We start from the raw sequence: 22,920 nt of genomic DNA on the forward strand, positions 1-22,920 counted from the left end.
TTTCTGTATCAGTACATACAACTGAGCATCATGCAGGAGCTGGAAAAGTGGGGGGTCTGTGGGTACGGGGGGGAGAAGATAGAGGGTGGATGGACTGGGGATGAGAATGGTACGTGCCTCTGTCAGGTTGAAGGTGGTAGAATCCTTGGGGAAGAGTGCTAGGGAATAAGGAGTAAAGGTCTGAGGGATCCCTGAGTGGTCATGGGGGTGAGAAAGCCACTTTAGCAGGGAGACATATTTTTTAAAAATGGGAATGTTAAAATGAATGTATAGCTTAGGTCATAGTATGGTAGATTTTGAGCTGGAAGGGGCTTAGAAGTCATCTAGTTCAACATTCTTGTTTTTTTGGTGAGGCAATTGGGCTTAAGTGACTTGCCCAGGGTCACACAGCTAGTGTCAAGTGTCTGAGGTCGAATTTGAACTCAGGTCCTCCTGACTCCAGGGCCGGTGCTCTATCCACTGCGCCACCTAGCTGCCCCCAACACACTCATTTTATAGACGAGGAAACTAAAGCCTAGAAGGTTAATTGATGTGCCCAAGACCACACAGGGAGCATATTTCAAATGATGGTGCTCAAAGCCATCCCCTCTCCCACTGCACTACCCACTGTTCCCTAGTCCGAGATACTGTGAAGGCTGCTAATGGGAGCCAGGGCCTGAGCAAGACTGGGTGGGTCCTTCCAGACCACCCAGCACTTTCTCTCCTGACACAGACCCCTATTATTCCTCACTTGTCATTGGTATTTTGGAGAGAGCCCAGGAAAGTGAGCTGCAGCTCCTCAGCGTGTCAGATCCAGGCTTGGCCTGGCTCCCTCTTCTCCCCTCCGGGAATGGGCGGCAGTGAGGGACACGCATCCGGATCTCACCCAGCTCCTTTCCCCCAAATGACTAAAACTCCTCTTCCCACCAAGACCCAGAGACCAGTGAGTAAAGGAACACGTGTTCCCAAATACCTGAACCCCCTTTACCATAGTCATGGCTTGTGGTAAGAACACATTTTATTAGAATAGTGTACATGTCATATAAATATCTCTGTCCATGCTACACAGCTTGGGGTCGGGGAGGGAAGACATGTGGTGGTGACAGGGAGGATCTTGGGGAAGAATATCTTATTGCTGTCCAGCGGGATGAAGACAGGCCAGGAGATGGAAATAACGTGGTTTCAGCTGCTCTTCCAACACTCCCCCCCTCCCCCAGCACAAAAGGCACAGATGAATTCTTCTTTCCATGTGGGGTAGGAGGGTACTGCCAGAAAAGGGCTGGAATTGGGTGCTGGGGGGGGGCCCTCTTTACCCTCCAAAGAAACCACAAAACTTAATGTCTAATAGATGGACAAGCTGGGGAAAGGGAGTGAGGAAAGAGAAAGAGATGAAGCCCAGAGCTGGAAGGGAGTAAAGAAGTCATTAGGTTAATTTCCCTGCCTCCATGCAAACCCAGAGACAGCAGAACTTGGGAAAACAGATAGAAACCTCAAATGGGGACCAGTGGGAGGAGGGGGTGCTCCAGGAGTTGGCTTTGGAACACAGACACAGAAGCCAGGCAGGTTGGAGGGTGGCAGGTGGTAACAATGGTGGTCTAGGAAGGGAGAGTCTTCACTTTCAAGGGCAGGGGGGCTTCCCCCAAGCCTCCAGTCTGTCTCCCAAACCGTTGTGGGGGTGTTTGGTCTGGTTGAGGGAGGAGGTGCTCGTTTCAATCAGTGTTACCCAAGGGAGCCTCGTTGTGGTTTCAAGGTCAGACTAGGAAGAAATGGATCGGGGTGGAGGATTTCTTAGGGGTCTTGCTGGTTTGCAAACCAGTCTGCCATAAAATGTGTGCGTGTGTGTGCATGCGTGTGTGTGTGTGTGTGTGTGTGTGTGTGTGTGTGTGTGTGTGTGTGTGTGTGCATCATTCAAAGGTAAAAGGATCCTGGGTGCTGAAGAAGAAGTGTCCATCCACGTGTTCGTCCAAGACATCCTTGTCACACTCAGGAAACTGTTCCTTACATATGGGACACTCCTTCCAAGGTGGGGCGGCAGGGCCCCCTGGGCTGGCCTCAGAAAGGGGGCCCCCAACAAAGCCACTATGGAGAGGCAGAGTGGTGGGGGAGGTGATTTAGTCCCGCTGTCCTACCCCTTCCTCCTTGGTCCTAGGAGCAGAAATCCAGATGCCCGGGCTCCTACTTGCTCTTGTTCTTGGCAAATGGACACAGGTGCCCAACTTCCTAGGCTTCCTGCATCACTCACTCCCCTGGTCCTTCTCGAAGCACAGGGCCATTATGGGGTAGAACCAAAGAGGCCTTGTTTTCTCCTAGCCCTCAAAGATGCTGGCATCTGTCACCTCCCCAGCCTCTCACTGGTCTCCTCAGCCAAGTTTCTAAAGCCCATCCCCCAACCCCCTGCTCTCCTCCCTCCATCTCCGTCTGCTGCCTAATGAGGCCGAAAATGAGTCTGACATCGTCCTTCATCTTCCTGCTCTAGCCAAGGAGATGACAGCCTTCTCCCATCTCCTTTGCCCTAAGTCTGGGACAAAGCCGGGGGGCTGGATGCCTGGATCTCAATCTTTTACTGTATCCCTTTCCTGGGTGGGGGGAGCACTTACCACTCTGATACTGGGCCTCCCCCCCAACTCCACCCCTTGCCGAGTCCCCAGGGGAGATGGGGAAAGCCAGAGGCCCACGGATAATCAGAGGCTGAATCCCAGATTTCCCATGCCTGTAGTCCTTGATTGCTTCCCCTTATCCAGAGGTCTGGGCACCTACCTGCCAGCGTGGGGGGGGGAAAGGGCAGGAGAGAGGGGGTGCAAGACAATTTGGGCTCCACGGAAGATGGTGCTAAAACAACACAGAAGCTTGTTACAAGCAGAGCCTCTGTGCCCTGCTCATAGTCTTTTTTTTTTTTTTGTGAGGCAATTGGGGTTAAGTGACTTGCCCAGGGTCACACAGCTAGTAAGTATTAAGTGTCTGAGGCCGGATTTGAACTCAGGTACTCCTGACTCCAGGGCCGGTGCTCTATCCACTGCGCCATCTAGCTGCCCCCTGCTCATACATTCTTAAGTTGAGTGCAATTTACAAGCTAGAGGCATCTGGGGCCTTGGGGTTAGCGGGTAACCTTGTGTGCCCCTGACCTCACCCCTGGGCCCTTCCTCCAGCCTGGCTCAGATCAAGAGGAGGGCAGGGGCGGGGGCGTGGCAGCCCGTCTGCACCATGTGTAGCGAATGACTTGGGGCTCTCCCTGGTCATGGGGCTTCGGTCTGCCCTGGCACGCCCTTGGTAGTTTCCCGCCTCACCTGGCCACGTCATAGAAGGCGCTGCCTAGCTCAGGAAGCAGCAGGCTGGCCTCCTCCCCGCCGCTCTGCACCGCCGCCATCAGCACGGCCTTTTCATCCTCTGCCTCCTGGGCGTTCAGACATGGGGGGGGGGGCAAGCATTTTAGAAGTCGGGGGATGGGGAGGGGAAGCCAGGGCACGGGACAGAGTGGGGGGGGGGGGACTGTGACATGGGACCAAGATGAGTCTAGAGAGAGTGTGTGGATGGAGGCTAGGAGCAGAGCTGGCCCATGGTCGAGGTTACTCTATTTTAAGGGAAGCAGGTGCAATGGACTTGGATAGGCCGGGCTGTTAGGCAAGGGGTGAGTCCCCTCCCTCTCTCATCAGGATGGAAATCTCTTTGTCTGGAGGCCAGGACATGTGGTATAATAACCCTTTTAACCCCCCCCCCCCCCCCGCAAGACTGTTCCACATATTCTACTCACTGAGTCGGAGCTCCTGTCATCGGGGGGCGCTGTCATGTGAGGAGCAATGGGGGATGGCTGGCTGATGACCACATGGCTGGGGGTGTCTCGGGGTCCAGAGGGATTAGACCCAGGGCCTGCTCGATCACACAACCCATAGGAAGGGAGCCTCATGTCCTCAGGGGATTCATCCTCTGAGTCTGTCAGAACTGCTGCAGGGCAGCCTGTGAGTGGGCAAGAGGAGGGACTCTCAAGGGCTTGGGCCTTCTCAGAAGAGGGGAAAGAAAGGACCTGGAACCACCCCCGACAGGGGGACCCGTGGGGGAGGGGGTCAGTTCCTAAAGGGGCCCTGGGGAGGGGGTTGGGAGGTTGCTTGGAGGCACTGAGTGGGAAGAGTTAGAAAAGGTGGGGGTCAGGGATGCACGGACTCAGCCCGGGAGTTGCCTCCTCATCCTCAGTGGCCGCATCCTCGCTCCACTTCTCATCGGCCACCTTTTCTAGGCGGGCCTCCAGTTTCCTCATATATTCGAGCAGCTCCTGAGGTATGTAAGGCATATGGTAAGTAAGGACAGAGAAGGCCCCAACCCAACTGGGCCATGAAGATTCCCTGGTCCCAGGGAGGAGTTCTGCCCACACTCGGTGGAGCTAGTGTCCAACAGAGGGAGTGAGGACATCTGGGGGAGCAGGAAAGAAGAGGGGGCAGCTTCACCCCAGCTAGCTTTGATCCCAGACCCTCCGGCACCTCTCCCCTTGAGCCTGCTGCTAGTCCACCTTAGTCCTCTGCTAATGTCACACTAATGTAAGAGAATTATATAATAACATCTATTTAATGTTCTAATGTTCAGGGAATTCAAAGTGACCACATCGTTTTTTGAGAGGCCCCAGGTTCCTATGCCACAGGGTCAGAGATTTAAAGTGAAAGGAACCCCTAGTTTCCCCTAGGGGCTCCATAGTCCAAGTTTGACAGATTTTATAGATAAAGAGCCTGAGGCCCAGGAGGGCCCCAGGCCACACAGCTGCTAAGGAGAAGAGCTGGGATTTGAACCCACATCCTCTGACTCAAAAGACTCCCCAGCCTGGGGCCCTGGCTTCTTAGAGTAGTTAGCAAAGATGGAAGCTGCCCAGTCTGTGCAGAAGCTGTGGCCGTGGGGCCCAGGGCCTCCTGGGCTCTCCTCACCTGCTTCTCCTCCTGCAGCTGCTCCTTTTCCTTCTGAAACACTCGAAGGGTGGACCGAAGCTCTGTCAGCTCCCTCTTGCTTTCTGACAACTGCACCTGAAGAAGGGCATGAAGAACATGGAATCTAGAAATTCTCTCTTAGAACGTGACCTCTGGGACCCGGCAAGAAGAAACCTGGGATCCCAAAGTCAGCCTCTCCCACTCTGCTTCCCCTCTGTACTACATCCTGACCCACGACCCCTTCCCTAACCCACAGATTTCAGACTGGGGACTATGAGACTACAACTCGGCTGAGGGCGGGGGCTTCACTGCTCAGTCATGATATGTCCCAACCTATGCTTTGTCTAGCCTGGGTCACCTCAAGTCAATAAAATGGAGGCCAAAGGCACATAGGCTAGTGGTAAAAAGAGGGATTCTCTCTCTCTCTCTCTTTTTTTTTGTGGGGCAATGAGGGCTATGTGACTTGCCCAGGGTCACACAGCTAGTAAGTATCAAGTGTCTGAGGCCGGATTTGAACTCAGGTCCTCCTGAATCCAGGGCTGGTGCTCTATCCACTATGCCATCTAGCTGCCCCCAGAGAGAGGGATTCTCAACTTCAAATCAAAGTAGACAAAACTGCTTATCAACAAGATGCAAAACAAAATGTACCTGAGCATCCTCCTCGGCGAGTCACCTACCCTCACTAGGCCTAAGTTTCTTAGTCTGTGCAATGAAGGGGTTGAACTCTGGCCTCTGAGGTCCCTCCAGCCCCAGACCTAGGACCTGACGGATTCTTTCTTGTAGGCGTTTGGGGCTCCCAGGCACTGTGGGCAAAGGCACAGGGATGGTGGAGATGTCTCACCAGACTGGAATCCCTCTCCCGAGCCAGGTCAGCCTTGAGCTCTTGCCTCTGGGTCCTCTCCTGCTGCACGGCCTTCTCCAGGCGCAGGACCTCAGCGCTCAGCTTCAGGATCTTATCCTTCTCTGCCTGGGCACGGGCAGGAAGGAAGAAGTCACTCACAAGAGCCCCACCCCTGGTTCTTACTTCTCTGGCTCCCCCTTGCTGCCTCCCTCCCTCAACTCTCATGGTCCCAGAGGCTGTGAAGAACAGGGCAAAATGGACAGAAAGCCCCAGGAGGGCCAGGAAGAGGGCAGGATGGGAAAAGGGAACATGGGGCAGGAGGAGGAAGGGGCTCTCTATGGGTCAGAAGTGGACATGAAGGAGAAGGGTGGTGCAGAATTATCTCCCACCTAACCCCAAACCAGCTGAATTGGCTTTTTTTTTTTTGGGTGGGGCAATGAGGGTTAAGTGACTTGCCCAGGGTCATGTAGCTAGTAAGTATCAAGAGTCTGAGGCCGGATTTGAACTCAGGTCCTCCTGAATCCAGGGCTGGTGCTTTATCTACTGCGCCACCTAGCCGCCCCCTGAATTGGCTTTTTTTAAAACCCAGGACAGGGGTGGAGGTCAAGGCTGTCCCTAGGAAACCCCTGACATAGCCCTTCCATTTCTGGCCTCCCGGTCCTCACGCCCCATCTCTGCACCTCCACGTTCTGCAGAAGCCCCATCCGCTCCTTGCTCCATGAGCTCTTGTCCTCTCTCCACTGCAGACTCAGCTCCACCAGCCTGTTGTTGGCCTCAGCTACCTCGAGCCGGCTCCGGTGGAAGTCAGCCATGGTTCGGTCTCGGGCACTCGCTGCACTGGCTAGCTCCTCCCCAAGCAGGGCGGCCTTTTGCTGGCTTGAGACGGCGAGCTCCTGGGTCCCCCGAAGCTGCTCTTTCAGGGGCTCCAGTTCAGCCTTCAGAGGAGAAGACAGACATGGAGTCAGTCATACCTGAGCTGCACGATGGGGACCCTGGCCTCTCAACCCTGAAGCTTCCTGTCTTCCACAAGATTCTACATTCTTCTACTGAGGACCGAGGTGCCTTATTCCCCAAACCACAGCAGCTCATCCCTTCCTCTCCTTTCCCCCTTTTGGGTCTCCCAGGTTTCCTCTACGCTGGGGGTGGCAAGCTCCAGTGGATCCCTGAGGGCTGCATGCTGGCTTAGAAAGCCTCAAACGAACCCCACGTTATATCGTGGCTTTTATTTAACTCGTTAAACCTTTCCCACTTGCATTTTAAGCTGGCTCAGGGGGCACTTAGGGTTGCCAGCCAGGAGGGTGACAGCTCTATCCTACACCTCTAGTCAGTCCTAGAGACTCTCCCGGCCCCTCCTGCCCAGAATTCAGGCCCCCAGGCCCTCACTCACGATCCGATGCTGTGCCTCATCCAGCAGATTCTGAGTGCGGGTGACATCCTCCTGCAGTCTCTGGAGCTGGGAGGCCTGCTCTCCCTGGCGGCTTTTGGCTTTCTCCAGGTCTGTACTCAGGCGACAGCACTCCCGTTGTGAGGCCTGCAGCTCAGCCTGGTGGGAATCACAGGTTCACTGACTCTAGGCTGAGCCTGTGAGACTCTCATTTGAGAGTCCAACCCCCTCATTTGATAGATGATGAAACGAAGGCTGGGAGACGTTGAGAAATCTGCTGGGCTAGCATGTATCTGTGGTAGGATTTGAACTTGGATCTTTTTGACTCCAAGCCCAGTACTCTCTCTATTACTTTGCTCATATATGGGGGAATGTCTTTAAAATAGGTCTCTGGACAATACAGCACGGTTTGTTCTCTAGGCCAATAAGCCCAAACTGAACAAGTCAGTTTCCCAGTCTTTTTTTTTTTTTTTTGGCGGGGTAATGAGGGTTAAGTGACTTGCCCAGGGTCACACAGCTAGTAAGTGTCAAGTGTCTGAGGCCGAATTTGAACTCAGGTCCTCCTGAATCCAGGGCCACCTAGTTGCCCCTAGTTTCCCAGTCTTGATGGGATCCAGCCTCAGAGTTCTAGGGGAGCCTGAGACCCGGACATCTCTGCCCCACTGGACTCTGCTCTCCTGCTCCCCAGCAGGACGTGGGTAGGAGGAGATTATAAACAACCACACGTGTAATACGGCACCTTTTAGACCTTCTGCCTCTTGTTCTCTCCTTTCCCACGAAGACCTGGCACTGCCCCTTTCACAGTTGGCCCCTCACCTGGCTCTGCTCCTTGTCTGCTTGCTCTTCTTTCAGCTGCCCCAAGAGCTGCTCCTGTTCCCGAGTCAATGCCTTCACTGTGTCCTTGACCCTGTGGACCAAGGACGATATGGTACAGAATTTAGAGCTGAAAGGGTTGGATCTTAGAGGCCATCGAGTCCAATCCTTTTATTTTACAGAAGAGAAACTGTACTCTCCTTCCTCCCCCACGTCCCCCATACTCAGTTAGCCAGAGACAGCAACCTCTTTGCTGTTCTTTGCACAAGATGCTCCATTTCCCAACTCCAGGCATTTCCCCTGTCTGTTCTCCATGCCTGGAATGCTCTCACTCCATCTGGCTTCCTTCAAGTCTCACCTAAAATCCCACCTTCTACAAGAAGTCTTTGCTTAATGCTAGTGCTTTCTTTCTGTTCATTATCTCTAATTTATCCTGTATATAACTTATTTGTATATACCTGTTTCCATGGTGTCTCCCTCATTATATTGTGAACTCAAGAGCAGGGACTGTTTTTTGCCTTTCTTTGTAACCTAGTGCTTAGCACAGTGCCTGACATAGTTGGTGCTTAATAAATGCTTTCTGAGGGGCAGGTAGATGGTGCAGTGGAGTCAGGAGGACCTGAATTCAAATCTGTCCTCAGATGCTTATTAGCTGTGTGAACCCAAGCAAGTTTCTTAACCCTGATTGCCTCCCCAAACAAAACAAAGTAAGTAAATAAATAAATAAATAAATAAATGCTTGTTGACTTGACTTGACTTGACAGTCAGTAAGACAAAAGTAGAACTCACATCTTCCTAACTCCAAGTCTAGCTGGTTGCCTGGCAGGCAAGCTCCCAGGGTCTGTGCCCATATCCTACCACTAGCTTTCCCTCCCTGACTCAACCCTTATTGGTCTTACTTTTTCTGTATGGTTCAGACAGAAAACCAGGATGATCTAAACCCTTTCTGGCTCTAGGCCAGCTTCATCCTAGGAACTCACATCAGTTGTAATTAACTGCTTTCCCTAGCTCAGACTCAGGTCCAGGTCACCTCACCTCAGCATTCCTGACCCTTCTGATGGGCAAGGTTTATAGGTTTATAGGTGCTGTAGACCAGAAGAGACAAGAGACTTCTACTTATTTCTTCCTCTGCTTCTAGGTAGAAGCAAAGGGTTCCAAAGAGCAACGGCAAAGATACAAGACAAGGGTGACCTGATTTAGTGGCAGGTCATGGGAAAAGACCAAGTTTTATTGCAAGGTCAATCAGAATACATAATGTAACATGGTTGCCAAAAAGTTAATATTGTTGGCTGCATTAATAAAAGTACAGTATTCAGATGGAGAGATAACAGTATCATTGTTCCATAGACCAGGCTGACCAAACTAGATGACCGTGGTTACTCCTTCGAGGGTCACATTTTAAGAGGGATATTGACAACCTAAGGTAAGGAGATTTCAGAGGGGCCTGTGAACTTGGGTGGGGAAAAATGATATTTTTATTTTTTCTGAACTCTAACTAATATTTAGCATTTATTTCATTTATGAAAGTAGGCACTAAACATGATTCTGCAAAGGGCTTTATCAGATTCACCAGACCATGGCCAAAGGGGTCCAGGACACAAAAATGGTTAAGAACCCCAGTCTATTTCCAAAGATGATTAGGGAAAAGAACCTCTATGTTCTAAAATGTTTATAATAGCTCTCTTTGTGTTGGCAAAGAACTGGAAATTGCAGGGATGCCCTTCAACTGGGGAATGGCCAAACAAATTGTGGTGTATGGTGTGATGAAATACTACTAGGCTATAAGAAATGATGAGCTCAGCGATTTTAGAAAAACATGGAAAGACTTGCATGAAATAATGAAGATTGAAATGAGCAGAACCAAGAGAACATTCTATAGGGTAACAGCAATATTGTTTTAAGAATGACTTTGAGCAAATAAGTTACATTGTCTATTATAAACATCCAAGTTAACTATAAAGGACATATGAAGAAAGACACTATCTTCATCCACAGAAATAGATGTATAGAATATTTTTCACACACACACATACCACACACCCCCTATTTATGTCTAATGGTAGCATCTCTAGGGGAGGAGAGGGAAGAAAAAAAGGGAAAAAAATTTGCATGATAATTTTGTCATATATTTGAAAGGAATAGCAACTTGTGCATAGCAGATTTGCAGTTTCATGTCCAACCATCTTTTTCATTGTACTATGTTATGGAAATGCTAGTTTTATTTCGTAAATTAAAAAGAAAATAAAATGCTAGGGAAAAAAGAGAAGAACCCCTGTCCTAGGACGGTAATTGAAGTCCAGAATGATAGTATAAGAAATGATTAAAGGAACTGAAAATATTTAACCTGGAAAAAGGAAGATGTGTGTTTAATTATCTGAAATGTTATGATGTACAAGAGGAATAAGACCTATCCCATCACAGTTCCAGAAGACAAAACTAGGACCAATGGGTAGAAATTGAAGGGGGAGAAATTTCACAATTAAAAGTGTTCAAAAATGGAATGGATTAGTTGAGGTAAGGAAGTGAGCTCCCTGTTGTCAGAAGTATTCATGCAAAGGCTGGCTGACTAGCTGTCAGAAAGGACATCTGTGCTGAAGGGGAGGCTGGACTGGATGCTCCTTAAGGTTCTTTTCTAATGCTAAGATTCATTCTGTGACTAAGTCTCCAGGGCTGAAAGAAGCTACAAGCTCTCAGTGACCTAGTTCTAAGAGTGTGTAATCCTGACTGTCGGTCAATCCTTCTGAGGGTCTAACCTTCCTGTTCGTTGCCATTATGCCAAGAGATGCATTCTTACACCATTCCCAAGTGGCTTTTACTGACCAGGCTCACAAACTTCCCCCCGTGATGGAGTCTCCCCATTGACTCCTGGGTCTTAGCTTGGGGATCAGGGATGGAGCAGGGGAAGGGGTCTCCTTACCTGTCCAGCTCCACTTCCTTCTCCAGCACCTTCTCACTGATGGTATGGATGTCATCCTCCAGCTCCAGGATCCGGGCCACATGATCTCCTTGTTGTCTGCTCAGGATATCCCGCTCTTCTTTAAGCTCCCCATGGGCACGGGAGAGCCCCTGGGGTTACCCCAGAAGGAGAAGGAGGCTGAGATGTCCCTCATCAAGAGGGAAACAGAGGCAAAGGGGGCACAGGAAGGGAGCTCAGACACTTCAGAGGCTCCCTTCCTCCCTCCCTCTCCCTTCTGTTCCCATAAGCATATAGGAACTTAGATTGCAAGCTGGAAGGGATCCCCCAGAGCCATTTAGCCCAACCCCCTAATTTTATAAATGAGGATACTGAGGAGCTGAATCACTTGGTCACCCCAGTAAAAGTGGCAAAGCCGTCCTCAGATTTCAAAGCCACTGCTTGTCTTACTGCACCATGAGGCGTCCTCCTTGGAGAAGTCACCTTGGACATCCCCTCGCCTCTTCCAGTCCATAAGGATACTCCATGGCTCCCAGTTATAGGACTCTTTTTTTTAGGTTTTGTTTTATGGGGCAATGAGGGTTAAGTGACTTGCCCAGGGTCACACAGCTATTAAGTGTCAAGTGCCTGAGGCTGGATTTGAACTCAGGTCTTCCTGAATCCAGGGATGGCGCTTTACCCACTGCACCACCTAGGATAGTTACAATGTGATTCTCCTCACAACAACACTAAACAAGGGGTAAAATGAATACCCCCATTTCACAGATGAGGAAACTTGGGCAGAGTATGTTTAAGTGGCTCGCCTGATGTCACACTAATGAGTGTATAGCCAGTAAATGTTAGAGCCAGGACTGGAACTCGAGACTTCTGCCTCTCAGACCAGTGAGCTTTTCACCATATTATGCTGTAAGCCATTACAGACTCCACCATCCTCAAAAGAGTCTTTTTTTTTTTTTTTTTAAATTTTTGGTGGGGCAATGGGGGTTAAGTGACTTGCCCGGGGTCACACAGCTAGTAAGTGTCAACTGTCTGAGGCCGGATTTGAACCCAGGTACTCCTGAATCCAGGGCTGGTGCTTTATTCACTGCGCCACAGAGCCGCCCCCAAAAGAGTCTTTTACAAGAGGTAATGTGATCGCTCCCTTTGATCCCCCATCGTCGGATCGGGAAATTCTTCCTTCGATCAAAAGCTGAGCCTGATTGTAACTGCCTTTTCTAATTGTCCTTTGAGGACAGAGCTCTTCTGACCCCCACCCCGCTTCCCCCTTTGCCTCCACAAGGATCCAGATTCTGGAACCCTCATGGACTGGCCGGTGGGTGCTCCCACCTTGTACTGCTCCATCAGCTTGGCCTGCTCCTCCTTGGTGACCTGCAGTGTGGTCTCCAGCTCATGTATCCTGCTCTTCAGCTCTGTCACCTCCCCCTCCAGCTGCAGCTTCAGTCTCATCAGGTCATTCCGTTCCTGCTGGCTTTCTTCAAGCTGGTTCTAGAGATGCCCATGTCATGTCAGCAGCCATTTCCCCTTCCTTACTATGTACTTCATGCTAATTTTTTTCATTCCCTCCAAACCCCCTCCAGAATTGGTTGTGGTTCTGGGCTGGGAAGCCTAATCATTATGAATAGTAAAAAAGGATGGGCGAGAAGGGGAAACAGGCTTGGAAAAATTTCTTTGCCACTCGACCTCCCTCCAAGCCCTGCTCCCTTTAGGTCCAGCCCTCCCAGCTGCTCATTCCACTTCCACCCTCTTCCGGCCCTATTCATTTGTAACTTATCATAACTACACCATCCCTGGCCTAACAATGCCTGAATCCTCCCTCTTCTGGCAGACTTTCCATGATTCATCTGAACAGAAGACATGGCTTTCCCCAGTGCTTCCCCATCTGAGAATAAGACTCCTTGCCTTTAACTATTCTTTTGTTTTTGTTTTTCGGGGTTTTTTGTGAGGCAATTGGGGTTAAGTGACTTGCCCAGGGTCACACAGCTAGTAAGTGTCAAGTGTCTGAGGCCGGATTTGAACTCAGGTCCTCCTGAATCCAGGGCCAGTGCTCTATCCATCGTGCCACCTAGCTGCCCCGCCTTTAACTATTCTTAATTTTTATTATTATTATTTCTTTTTTTTTGGTGAGGCGATTGGGGTTAAGTGACTTGCCCAGGGTCACACAGCTAGTAAGTGTCTAGTGTCTGAGGCCGGATTTGAACTCAGGTCCTCCTGAATCCAGGGCCAGTGCTCTATCCACTGTGCCATCTAGCTGCCCCAACTATTCTTAATTTTTATAGGTTGAGCTCTGGCTTATACAGAACATATTCCCTGTTCATCCTTTTTTTTTTTTGGCAGGGCAATGAGAGTTAAGTGACTTGCCCAAGGTCACATAGCTATTAAGTGTCAAGTCTAAGGCCAGATTTGAACCCAGGTCCTCCTGAATTCAGGGCCAGTGCTTTACCTACTGTGCTACTTAGCTGTTCCTCTGTTCATTCTTATTATATCTATTTTTTCATAACTACTTCCATCTTGGCCTTGAGTTCCTAAGGGGATGTATCTAAGGGAATGTATCTAATGCATATCTATCACCATCAACTGGCTAATACCCCAACTCTCTAAACATCTTTTTTTTTTTTTAAGGCTATTCTTTATCTCCTACTTTCTTTTTTTTTAAATAATATTTTGAGTCCCCAATTTTTCTCCCATTCTCCCTTCTATCCCTGCTTCTGAAGCCAGCAAGCAATCTGACATAGGTTCTATATTACAATCATGTTAAACAAATTTCCACATTAGCCATGTTGTGTAAATCCTACTTTCTAGGAAGACTTCCCAAATAAAGCATTTCCCATCACTTCCACTAGCCTCTGGTCCCATTTCCTGGCTCTGCTCAGCCCGTCTCAACACCTGATAGGCAGAGCTCTGACCGTCTGTTTCTCATTCTGAACTAGTCTGTTCTCTTGGATTCTAGTCTCCTCCCCCATGTCCAGACCCCGTGTGTCATCTTTTCTGTCAGACTGGAAGTCTCTTGAGGCCAGGGGCCAGGTGGAGTTCACACTGTAGAGAGGACTGGAGAATGAGGATGGAGGGGGTGGAGGAGGGGAGAAGCTCTTGCCCATCTCCTTTCTCTAGGCAGCCTCCAGTACCCTGGCTCTCGGTTACCTGCAGCACCGTCGCCTTGGGGACAACAAGCAGGATGTCAGAACCGCTTTCGGATTCTTCCAGCATCACCAGTTCATCCATGGGCCTTGGTTCCCGAAACTGAAATGAGGAGCTCTGGCCGCACACTCGGCCTTGGCGGTTTACATAGCGGAACTGGTAGAACTGGGCACCTGGCTTGGGCAGGTAGCTGGCTGTGGGAAGAAGTGGGCACCTAAGAGTCCTGAGGACTAAGACCTGGACCCTGCCCCTCTCTCCACTGACCCTTCCTCATCTCCCAGGACTCCCTAGCTGTGGTTCTCTGGCCCCTTCTCTCTGCTACCTCAGAGCTTCTCATAAGCTGTTCCTCCTAACCCCCTTCTTTCTTAACCCTATTCCACAGGCTCCTACTCCAGAAGGCCCTCCCTGACCAGTTCTCCCAGTTTTTTTTCCCCCCAGGGCAATGAGGGTTAAGTGACTTGCCCAGAGTCACACAGCTAGTAAGTGTCAAGTATCTGAGGCCAGATTTGAACTCAGGTCCTCCTGAGTCCAGGGCTGGTGTTTTATCCACTGCCCCACCTAGCTGCCCCATTCTCCCAGTTTTAAAAGAGGATTCCTGATTCGTGTGGGCAACCGGACTAACATCTGGCACCTCCAATCCTCATTAACTCCAAGAATCTATGAAATCCCCTTGGTTTTCGACATCCCCTGAATACAGTTGCATGTAATTTCCATTGTACCTGTTTGCATTTATGTCCTCTCTCTGTGTCTGTGCTCCTGTCTCTTAGTCTCTCTCTAGCTTACCTTTCCTATAATTATCTGTCCTCTTGTTCCTCCTCCCAGGCTTCTGGTCTCCCCACATACCTTGGAACTGGACACTGGAGTGGACAGCAGAGCCCTCGGCTGCACCTTCAGGCACCACGCACCAGACAAAGGTGTGATAATCCCGGACTGAGGAGGCCTCTGTCTGTAAGTGCCCAAAGTTGGAAGGGAACTTTTAGGCTATAACTGTTCCTGGCTTTTTAAAGTCATGAGCACTGACTCACCTTCTGCTGAAGGTACTAGAGAGGGTTCTAGAGCTGGCTTGGTAGGGACTAGAGGAGCAAATAGGGTGGAAAAGTTCTAAGGGCCCTGGGGAGACTTTAGGGCAACTGAGAAAGGGAGAAGTTTCAGCTCATTTCCAAGACTGGCATGGGGACAAGGAACAAAGGCATCACTGTCACCTCCATCCCTCCCTCCCTCCTCCCACTTGTCCATTTAAGCAACCTATGTCCCCTTACCCTCTGTCCTAAAATAGTCACGCTTCTCTGACAGGTACCTTGAAGATGCCAATCCAGTCGCTGGCATTGGCCACAGTGCCTGGGGGTAGGGTGTAGTGACATTCCACCTTGGTGTTGGGGATATAGGTCCTAGCCACATTGAGAAAGGTGACCCCACCCCGGGGTGGGGCTCGGCTGAGCAAAGACTCCTCCATGATGCCTTCTTAGATATCTCAGTCCTGCCAGGGAGTGAGGCGTTAATTCAATTCAATGAGTTAAACTCTTACTACCCATCAGGCATTATGGTAGTTTCTGAGAAGAGAAAGACAAAAATGTTAATAGTCCCTTCCCTCAAGGGCCTTACATTTTACTGGGCAGAAATGACCTGTATACAGTCATGTAAATACAAAATATGACTCAAGTATTTTCTGGGGAGAGGAATGGATAATGGTTGGGGGAGATGAGGAAAGGCCTGAAGTAAGAAGGGGCACTGGAGCTGGGCTTTGAATGAAGTTGAGGATTCCAAGAGGCAAAGGTGATGAAGAAGAAGATTGAAGGCACAGGGGACAGACAGCTGTGGGAAGGCCAGAATGGCATGTCTAAGGAACAGCAAAAAGACCAGTCTGGGGGCAGCTAGGTGGCGCAGTGGATAAAGCACCGGCCCTGGATTCAGGAGGACCTGAGTTCAAATCCGGCCTCAGACACTTGACACTTACTATGTGACTCTGGGCAAGTCACTTAACCCTCACTGCCCTGCAAAAAACCAAAAAACAAACAAAAAGACCAGTCTGGTCAGAAGCACACTGGGGGAAGTCATGGGCTAGATCTAGAAAGAGAGTCTGAAACCAGACGATAAAGGGTTTAAAGTCTGTATTTTATGCCAGAGGCGATGGCGAAGCATTGAAGCTTCTTGAGCAGGGCAGTGATGAGGTCAGAACTGTGCTTTAGGAATACGGACTTGGAAGTCTGAAGGACTGGACCGAAAGGAGACTGTGAGCAGGGACACCAATTAGGAGGCTTTTGTAGTAATCCAGGCCAGAGGTGATGAGGGCCTGGAGTAGGCGGTGGCTGAGTGAATACAGAGAAGGGGACACATGCAAGAAGTATTGTTGGGGTAGGACTGACAAGACCTGGCAACAAATGGGATGTTGGGGGGGGAAGGAGAGAGAAAGGGATAATTCCAACACTTTGAATGTGAGGGACTGGAAAGATAGTAGTGATCTGGACAGAGATAGAAAAGCCCAGAAGATGAATAGATTTGTGGGTTTTTTTGTTCGTTTGCTTTTGTGGGGGAGAAGATAATGAGTTCTCGTTTGGACATATAGCATTTGAGATGCCTGTGAGCCATCAAGTATAGGTGTCCAGTAGGTAGTTGATAATGAGGGGTTCAAAGCTTTCAAGCCAACCTCTTCCCCAATTTGTTTCCTCATATACAACTATAATGACCACCGGATCTGGGGACCAAGGAGTCTTGATTACCAAGGCCCTAAGAGTAAAGAACCCAGATATTTTCATTTTTGGTTCTTAGAGCCAAGGCATTCAGCCTTTCAATCTACCCCCTTTCAGTTTCAGGCTCACAGGGACTTTCCATCATTTAAGTCCCTGCCCTTCAGCTCCAGGTTCCAATTCCATCCCCCCTCCTTATACTTTCATTAACTTATACTAACTTTAACATTTCCACTGCTCCAGTTCCTGCTAATCTCATCCTCTCCCCCACTTTAGGTCCTTCATTTCCAAAGCTCTTGAATACAGAATTAAATTGCAGAAAGGGGCACCCTCCTTCCTCACTCTCCGCCCTCCCTCCCCAAGTCAAACTGACCCCTTCACTCATTTCCTGGGGCTGTTGACATAGAGCTCTAATACTCTAAGGGCAACCTATAACAAAAATTAACCACCAGACAAGAATGGCTGAGTCTCCAGGGCTAGAATCTGGCTGGAATGTCCAAACTGAAATCCTTTTATGCCCATGAGCCAGGGATCCCCCTTTCCCTCTCTACCGAGTGTCCTAGCCCTTATAAATTCTTGGGAACCCAACTATCCCCACTCCCATTTGAGGCATAATACAGAGAGAAGGTAGAGAGGAATAGGTTCTGTGCTGGGACTCCCTAAAATTATACCATGAAGTCAGGAATCCTGGAGGCGGCTGCTTCAGGAGTGGAGTGAAACACCAGATAGGAACGTGGTGGGATGGGGGAGATGGAATGTAGGGGCCAGAAGCCAGGAACACCCCACCCTTGGGCACAGATGAGACTGGGGTGGTGGTGAGAAGGTAAAGATTCATTTCCAGTATTAGGAGATGGAACAAAACCAACATCTCCTGTTTCCTGGACCTCTGACCTACATCCCATTGGGAGGTTTGACCTCTTGATTCCTTGAACTAGAATAAACCAAATTCAGCTCCAGAATGGACCAATCCCTTTCCCCCCTAGTTTCTGCCCCTTTTCAGTCTTAAATGTTTAAATTATTCCTCTGAGATTGATAGTTGCAGAGCAGGGAAGTTCTAGTTTACTCTGGAGCAGAAGGGTGGGTAAGAGAAGATGGGATGTGAGGATTAGAAATAAAAAAGTATCACTCAGAATCAAGGGAGTCCTCCCTTTTCTGCCTGCTCCCTCCCATCTACGTCTGAACGTAGCTCACAGGGTGTCCAATCAGGAACCGCCACTGGTCATGTGCAGGTCCCAAAACATCACAGACCCATACTGGCTGGTGCCAGGAGGGGGAAGATGGGGCAGAGACTTTTAAAGTTAAAAAAACAAATTACCCCCCCCCCCCCGCCCAAATAAACCCCGGGAAGAAGGTAGCTGGGAGGAGAACTGGCACTGGGGAAAGGGTGTAAATTTTCTCTGGAAAGCAGGCAGGAAATTAACTGCAACGGAACCCCTCTGTGACTCTTTAATTTCTCTAGGGCTCAAAGACCCTCAAGTTAAGTCCTGCTGATTCTCTACAATAACTTTAAGCAGGCCAATTCTTTCTACTCTCTGAAAGGGTGGGGGTAAAGGTGTGGGAAGTGGGGTTTATTCCCAAGGATCTAAATTGGGGAGGTAGGTCTAGATAACTCTCTACCCCCCAACAAAACTCCATTACATCTGGATTCTTTCTACAGGGCTGGGAGAAAATTAAAAAATTATGCATTGCACCATCATAAAAAAAGAGGTGTGTGTGCGATCAGATTTAAGGACATCCATATGGGGAGGGTCCACAGACCCTCAGTCTTGTCACATGACCCCACGGCTCCCCAGTAACCTGCCCTGGGATAGCAGGGAAGGCCCTTTGAACTGATTTTGGGAAGATGGTGGTTTGGAAGGAGATTATCAAAAAGGGGGTTCGCCCTGATTTCAGCAACCCTCAATTCCTCCCGCCCGAGCCTACCTAGCCCTTCAGGGTAAATTACCAAAGAGGAGGAGGGAAGGGCAAGCAGGGAGTTCCCTCCAAGTCCAAGGAACCCCTCAAATCCACGCGCTCCTAAACCGTGGGGGAGAGCGGGGGGGGGGTCCTTTCCACTAAAGGGTTAACCCTTTAAAAAGTCTCTGTTTCCCTAGAGTTCCTTTTCATGGATGGAAAGTTGGGGTGACACTCTATAAATTTCCCTCCCCCAAAACCCCCAAATTAGGACCAATTCTCTTACCCCACCAGAAGATCAGCTGTTCCCCTCACCTTTCACCAACAACAAAAACACCACTCTGCCTGAGAAAGGGGAGGGGGAGAGAGTTCGGCGCAGGTCCTTTCGGGGCTTGTAGTTCTTTCCTCCCTTCCAGGCTTCGAAGTTTACTATCCTTAGAACTACCAATCCCAGGAAGCTGTGCGAAGTGGAGGGTGGCGAAGAGTGTTGTGGTAACTATGGCATATTGGGATCTGTAGTCCATCCTTCCATGGTGCCCAATGAGGGCATTTCTCCAGAAAGACTACAACTCCCAAAATGCTACAAGCGCAGGCGGCCTAAGCTAATTGGGTTGAGCTATTTGCAACCTTTTTTCTTTGGGGGGGGGGGGGTGGAGTTGAGTGTAGGCCTGAAGCTTTTTGAAGTGGGGAGGGGGAAGTGGAACCACGTGCTTTTGACAGACTAGGAAACTGGCAGCTGCGATAGCCTTGACTCAGTGGAGCAGTTCACTCCCAGGCCTTAAACTTTCCATTCGGCTTTCTCTGCCTTTTCCAGTGTTTGCAAAAATTCCCCTCCCAGTTTGCCTGCCACCTCCAGTGGCACACATGAGGTAGGGGTGGGGGCGGGGCATTCGGAGAAATCCAGCCTTAATAAGGCAGCCCAGGCAATGCTAATGCGCATGCTCTGTTTGTGCTTCAGAAGCTTTCAAAGCTCTTGGCCTGAGAGTACTCCACAGGAAGTTAAGTATGCGGATGAGGGCCTTCAGTGGATTATCTACGATTGACCCTGAATTGATCTAAATTGTACAGAGGTGTATACATAGACTCCGAGCTCCTTGAAGGCCGGGACTGGTTGTTCCCTATCCTTTTCTTTGTTATTTCCTTTGCTTAGCCCTGTGCCTGGCACACAGTAGGTGCTTAATAAATGCTTGTTGACGGCTAATTTGGGCTAGGACTTTGTCTCTACCTCTTAGCTCCTCTGGTTTCCTTCCAGACGCCGTTTAAATCCCGTCTTCTGTGGGAGGCCTTTCTCAGCCTCCTCCTTATTTCCCCCAATCCCACTTGCCTCTGAGATTACCCTCCATCCTTCTGTTTACACTGAATACATCTTGTAAATGCATAGTTATTTGCATGTTGTCTCTTCCATTAGAATGTGAGCTATTTGGAGACATATACCTTATTTTGCCTTTAAAAAAATATATATCGGGGCAGCTAGGTGGTGCAGTGGATAGAGCACCAGCCCTGGAGTCAGGAGGACCTGAGTTCAAATCCGGCCTTAGACATTTGACACTTACTAGCTATGTGACCCTGGGCAAGTCACTCAACCCCAATTGCCTCACCAAAAAAAAAAAAAATATATATATATATATATCAACAGAGTATACTCGGTCAATAAGCATCTATTAAGCACCTACTGTGTTCCAGGAACTGTGCTAAATCCTTGGGATACAAAGGCAAGAAAACAGCTCCTTGTCTCATCAGTCAGTCAATAAGCATTTATCCGCACCAGTTACAGCCAGGCATTGTGCTAGGCACTGAAGAGACAAAGGCAAAACCAAACCAAAACAAAAGAAATGTTGTGGGGAAATAGGGTGGGGGGTTTGGGATGGGGATAGGGGTTTGGGTTCTTAGGAATTCCTCTTTAAAGAATTACACTCTCTTGTACACAAATCCAGTAGAATAAGATAATAGTTTATTTAGGGACTGGGGAAGGGAAACCAAGAGAGAAATCCTTGGACTTCTCATGGGGAGAAGGCATGGCACAGAGCGTGCTCTGAGATACCAATCTCCTTGAGCAGGAGACAGGCAGATACTTTTATAGAGGACTGATGGGGGTGATCATCTGACTGTGGAAAGTTCCCTTAGTGAGGGAGGACCATCCCCCACTGGTGGTGGCTGGGGGAGTTGGGGTGTTGGTGGTGGCTGCGGATCTCTCAAGCCATCTCTCTCTCCTCCTGCCACAAAGGCAGCAGCCACACCTAATTTTTTAATTTTTTTTTTTTTGCAGGGCAATGAGGATTAAGTGACTTGCCCAGGGTCACACAACTAGTGTCAAGTGTCTGAGGCTGGATTTGAACTCAGGTCCTCCTGAATCCAGGGCCAGTGCTTTATCTACTGAGCCACCTAGCTGCCCCCTACACACCTAATCTTATCTCTCCAGGGGTGGGGGAGACTGGAATGAAGGGTGGTGGTCCCGGAGCTAGCTTAGTCCCAATCTGGTCCCACTTATCTCTTTAGGTGTCCTTTGGTTTAGTTTCTCAAGGAGAAGGTTTTTTGATATACCTCAGAGAACTTCTGGGGTGCTAGGCCCTATAACAAACAACAAAAAAACCCAACACCTAGTCCCTAGTGTCATCAAGGACCTAATGGGAGGTAGGGGAGAAAATGTGCAGACAACCATATAAAAACAAAAACGTATGACTTGCCCAGGGTCACATAGCTAGTATCTGAGGTAAGAGCCTTATCCACTGTACCATCTAGCTGCCCCCTGTCACCGTTGCTTTCTCTGGGTTCCTGATTCTCTTGGTCTTTCTCTACAATGCCCCTAAAACCTCTTCACCCTGGATACCCACTTCACTCCCCTGGACGTCACACACTCAAAGTACCCTCCCCCTCTGAGGCCTCTTCCTCTGGTTGGAGGTGGGGTTCCCTCTTAGAAAAGCAGGCTCAGGCCATTTGTGTCTTCATTCTTTTCCAGACTATACTCTCAACTCTCCTTGACTTTCTCTCCCTTTTGCCAGTACCTTTTAAATGCTTCCTTTCCCCCATATAAGTAACTTGGGGGCAGGTAGGTGGTGCAGTGGATAAAACACTGGCCCTGGATTCAGGAGGACCTGAGTTCAAATCCAGCCTCAGACTCTTGACACTTACTAGCTGTGTGAGCCTGGGCAAGTCACTTAACCCTCATTGCTCTGCAAAAAAAACCCCAAAAACAAAAAGAAAAAAGAAAGAACTTGAGAGTAGCGACTGTCTTTCTGCTTATTCCCAGCATTCCCAGTGTTTTGGCACTTAGTAATTGTTTAATAAATACTTCTTGTTGACTACATACAGGATAAATTGTGAGTGATTTTAGAAGCAAGGCAGTAAGATTAAATGATGACCAAGAAGCCTTGCAGAATGTGGGACCTTAGCTGAGACTTTTTTTTTTTAATTTAAAACCATTTTTTAATTAAAATTTTTTTTTTAGCTGAGAATCTTGAAGGAAGCCAGGAAAATGAGGAGAGAGAGTTGAGGATTAGGAGCATGGAATGCCTGGAAAGCATGGGGGATAGCCAGGGAAAATGCCCAGAGGTCGAAGATGGAGTGCAGCTGACAACTTGGCTCAACTCTGCCTCACTTAAATCCAATTCACACACAAGTCATGACATCACCCCGTGATGTCACTGGTTCTCTTTGAAAACAAAGAACAAACAACAACAAGAAGAGTCACATATGAGGAAGAACAAGGAGGCCAGTGTCGCTGGAAGACTGGACAGGTAGGAAGGGGCCAGGTTATGAAAGGCTTTGAACAACAGTTATGGGATTTTATATGCAAGGGGCCTTTGGAACATACCTAGATTGCCTACCATGGAGGCACCCTGAAGGGGCTTCTCTTGGGCATGCCCAGATCTCCTACTATACAGCTACTCTTCTCCTGGAAGGGATTCCCCTCCCATCCTACCTTGTGGGTGGGAGGAGCCTCCTTGATTAGCTTCATCTTTAGAACTGGTCAGGTTGGGACAGTTACTTTTTTTTTTTTCCTGCTATCTCCAGAGGGTGAAGATCTAAGTTCAGCCACAGCATCGATGCTATGAACTGAACCTGTTCTAACATATATTTGATCCTGGAAATGATGGGGAGCCTTTTTTTTTTTAAACTGAATGGGAGGAGGCAGGAGTGATATCATCAGACCTAAACATTAGGAAGATCACTTTGACAGTTGAGGAGAGGAGAACAAATAAATAAAACACACGTGTATGTATGTATGTATGTCTATAATATAAATTTTGTTACATTTAGTATATGTACCATGTATATATGTCCATATGGGCATATATATAATAAATTCAGTACATAACTTTCAAAGGTCTCCTGCTTATCTGTGTATCAACAGGTATGTTGTCATTGTTGTTTAG

General features: G+C 49.0%; 1 protein-coding gene across 7 annotated transcripts; it reads right to left on the bottom strand.

Annotated features, from left to right (window-relative positions):
- Positions 1 to 979: 979 nt before the first annotated feature.
- CALCOCO1 (calcium binding and coiled-coil domain 1) lies at positions 980 to 18,913 on the bottom strand. Of its 7 annotated transcripts, XM_043966638.1 has the most exons (17): positions 18,834 to 18,913; positions 15,268 to 15,520; positions 14,814 to 14,916; positions 13,974 to 14,164; positions 12,162 to 12,320; positions 10,839 to 10,987; positions 7,925 to 8,015; positions 7,112 to 7,267; positions 6,405 to 6,659; positions 5,725 to 5,850; positions 4,884 to 4,979; positions 4,135 to 4,243; positions 3,728 to 3,930; positions 3,264 to 3,370; positions 2,737 to 2,808; positions 1,854 to 2,058; positions 980 to 1,823 (listed from the first exon to the last, which is right to left on the bottom strand). In XM_043966638.1, exons 2-16 carry the CDS (start codon positions 15,421 to 15,423, stop codon positions 1,884 to 1,886), a joined length of 2,148 nt encoding a protein of 715 aa, XP_043822573.1. In that variant the 5' UTR covers positions 15,424 to 15,520; positions 18,834 to 18,913; the 3' UTR covers positions 980 to 1,823; positions 1,854 to 1,883. The 7 variants fall into 7 exon arrangements, with proteins under 7 accessions (XP_043822573.1, XP_043822571.1, XP_043822572.1 ...); XM_043966636.1 differs by having other exon boundaries at positions 980 to 2,058; XM_043966637.1 differs by having other exon boundaries at positions 980 to 2,058; positions 15,268 to 15,447; positions 18,834 to 18,902.
- Positions 18,914 to 22,920: the final 4,007 nt, after the last annotated feature.

The sequence above is a fragment of the Dromiciops gliroides genome, chromosome 5, assembly GCF_019393635.1.
Source record: "Dromiciops gliroides isolate mDroGli1 chromosome 5, mDroGli1.pri, whole genome shotgun sequence".
Lineage (NCBI taxonomy): Eukaryota > Metazoa > Chordata > Mammalia > Microbiotheria > Microbiotheriidae > Dromiciops > Dromiciops gliroides.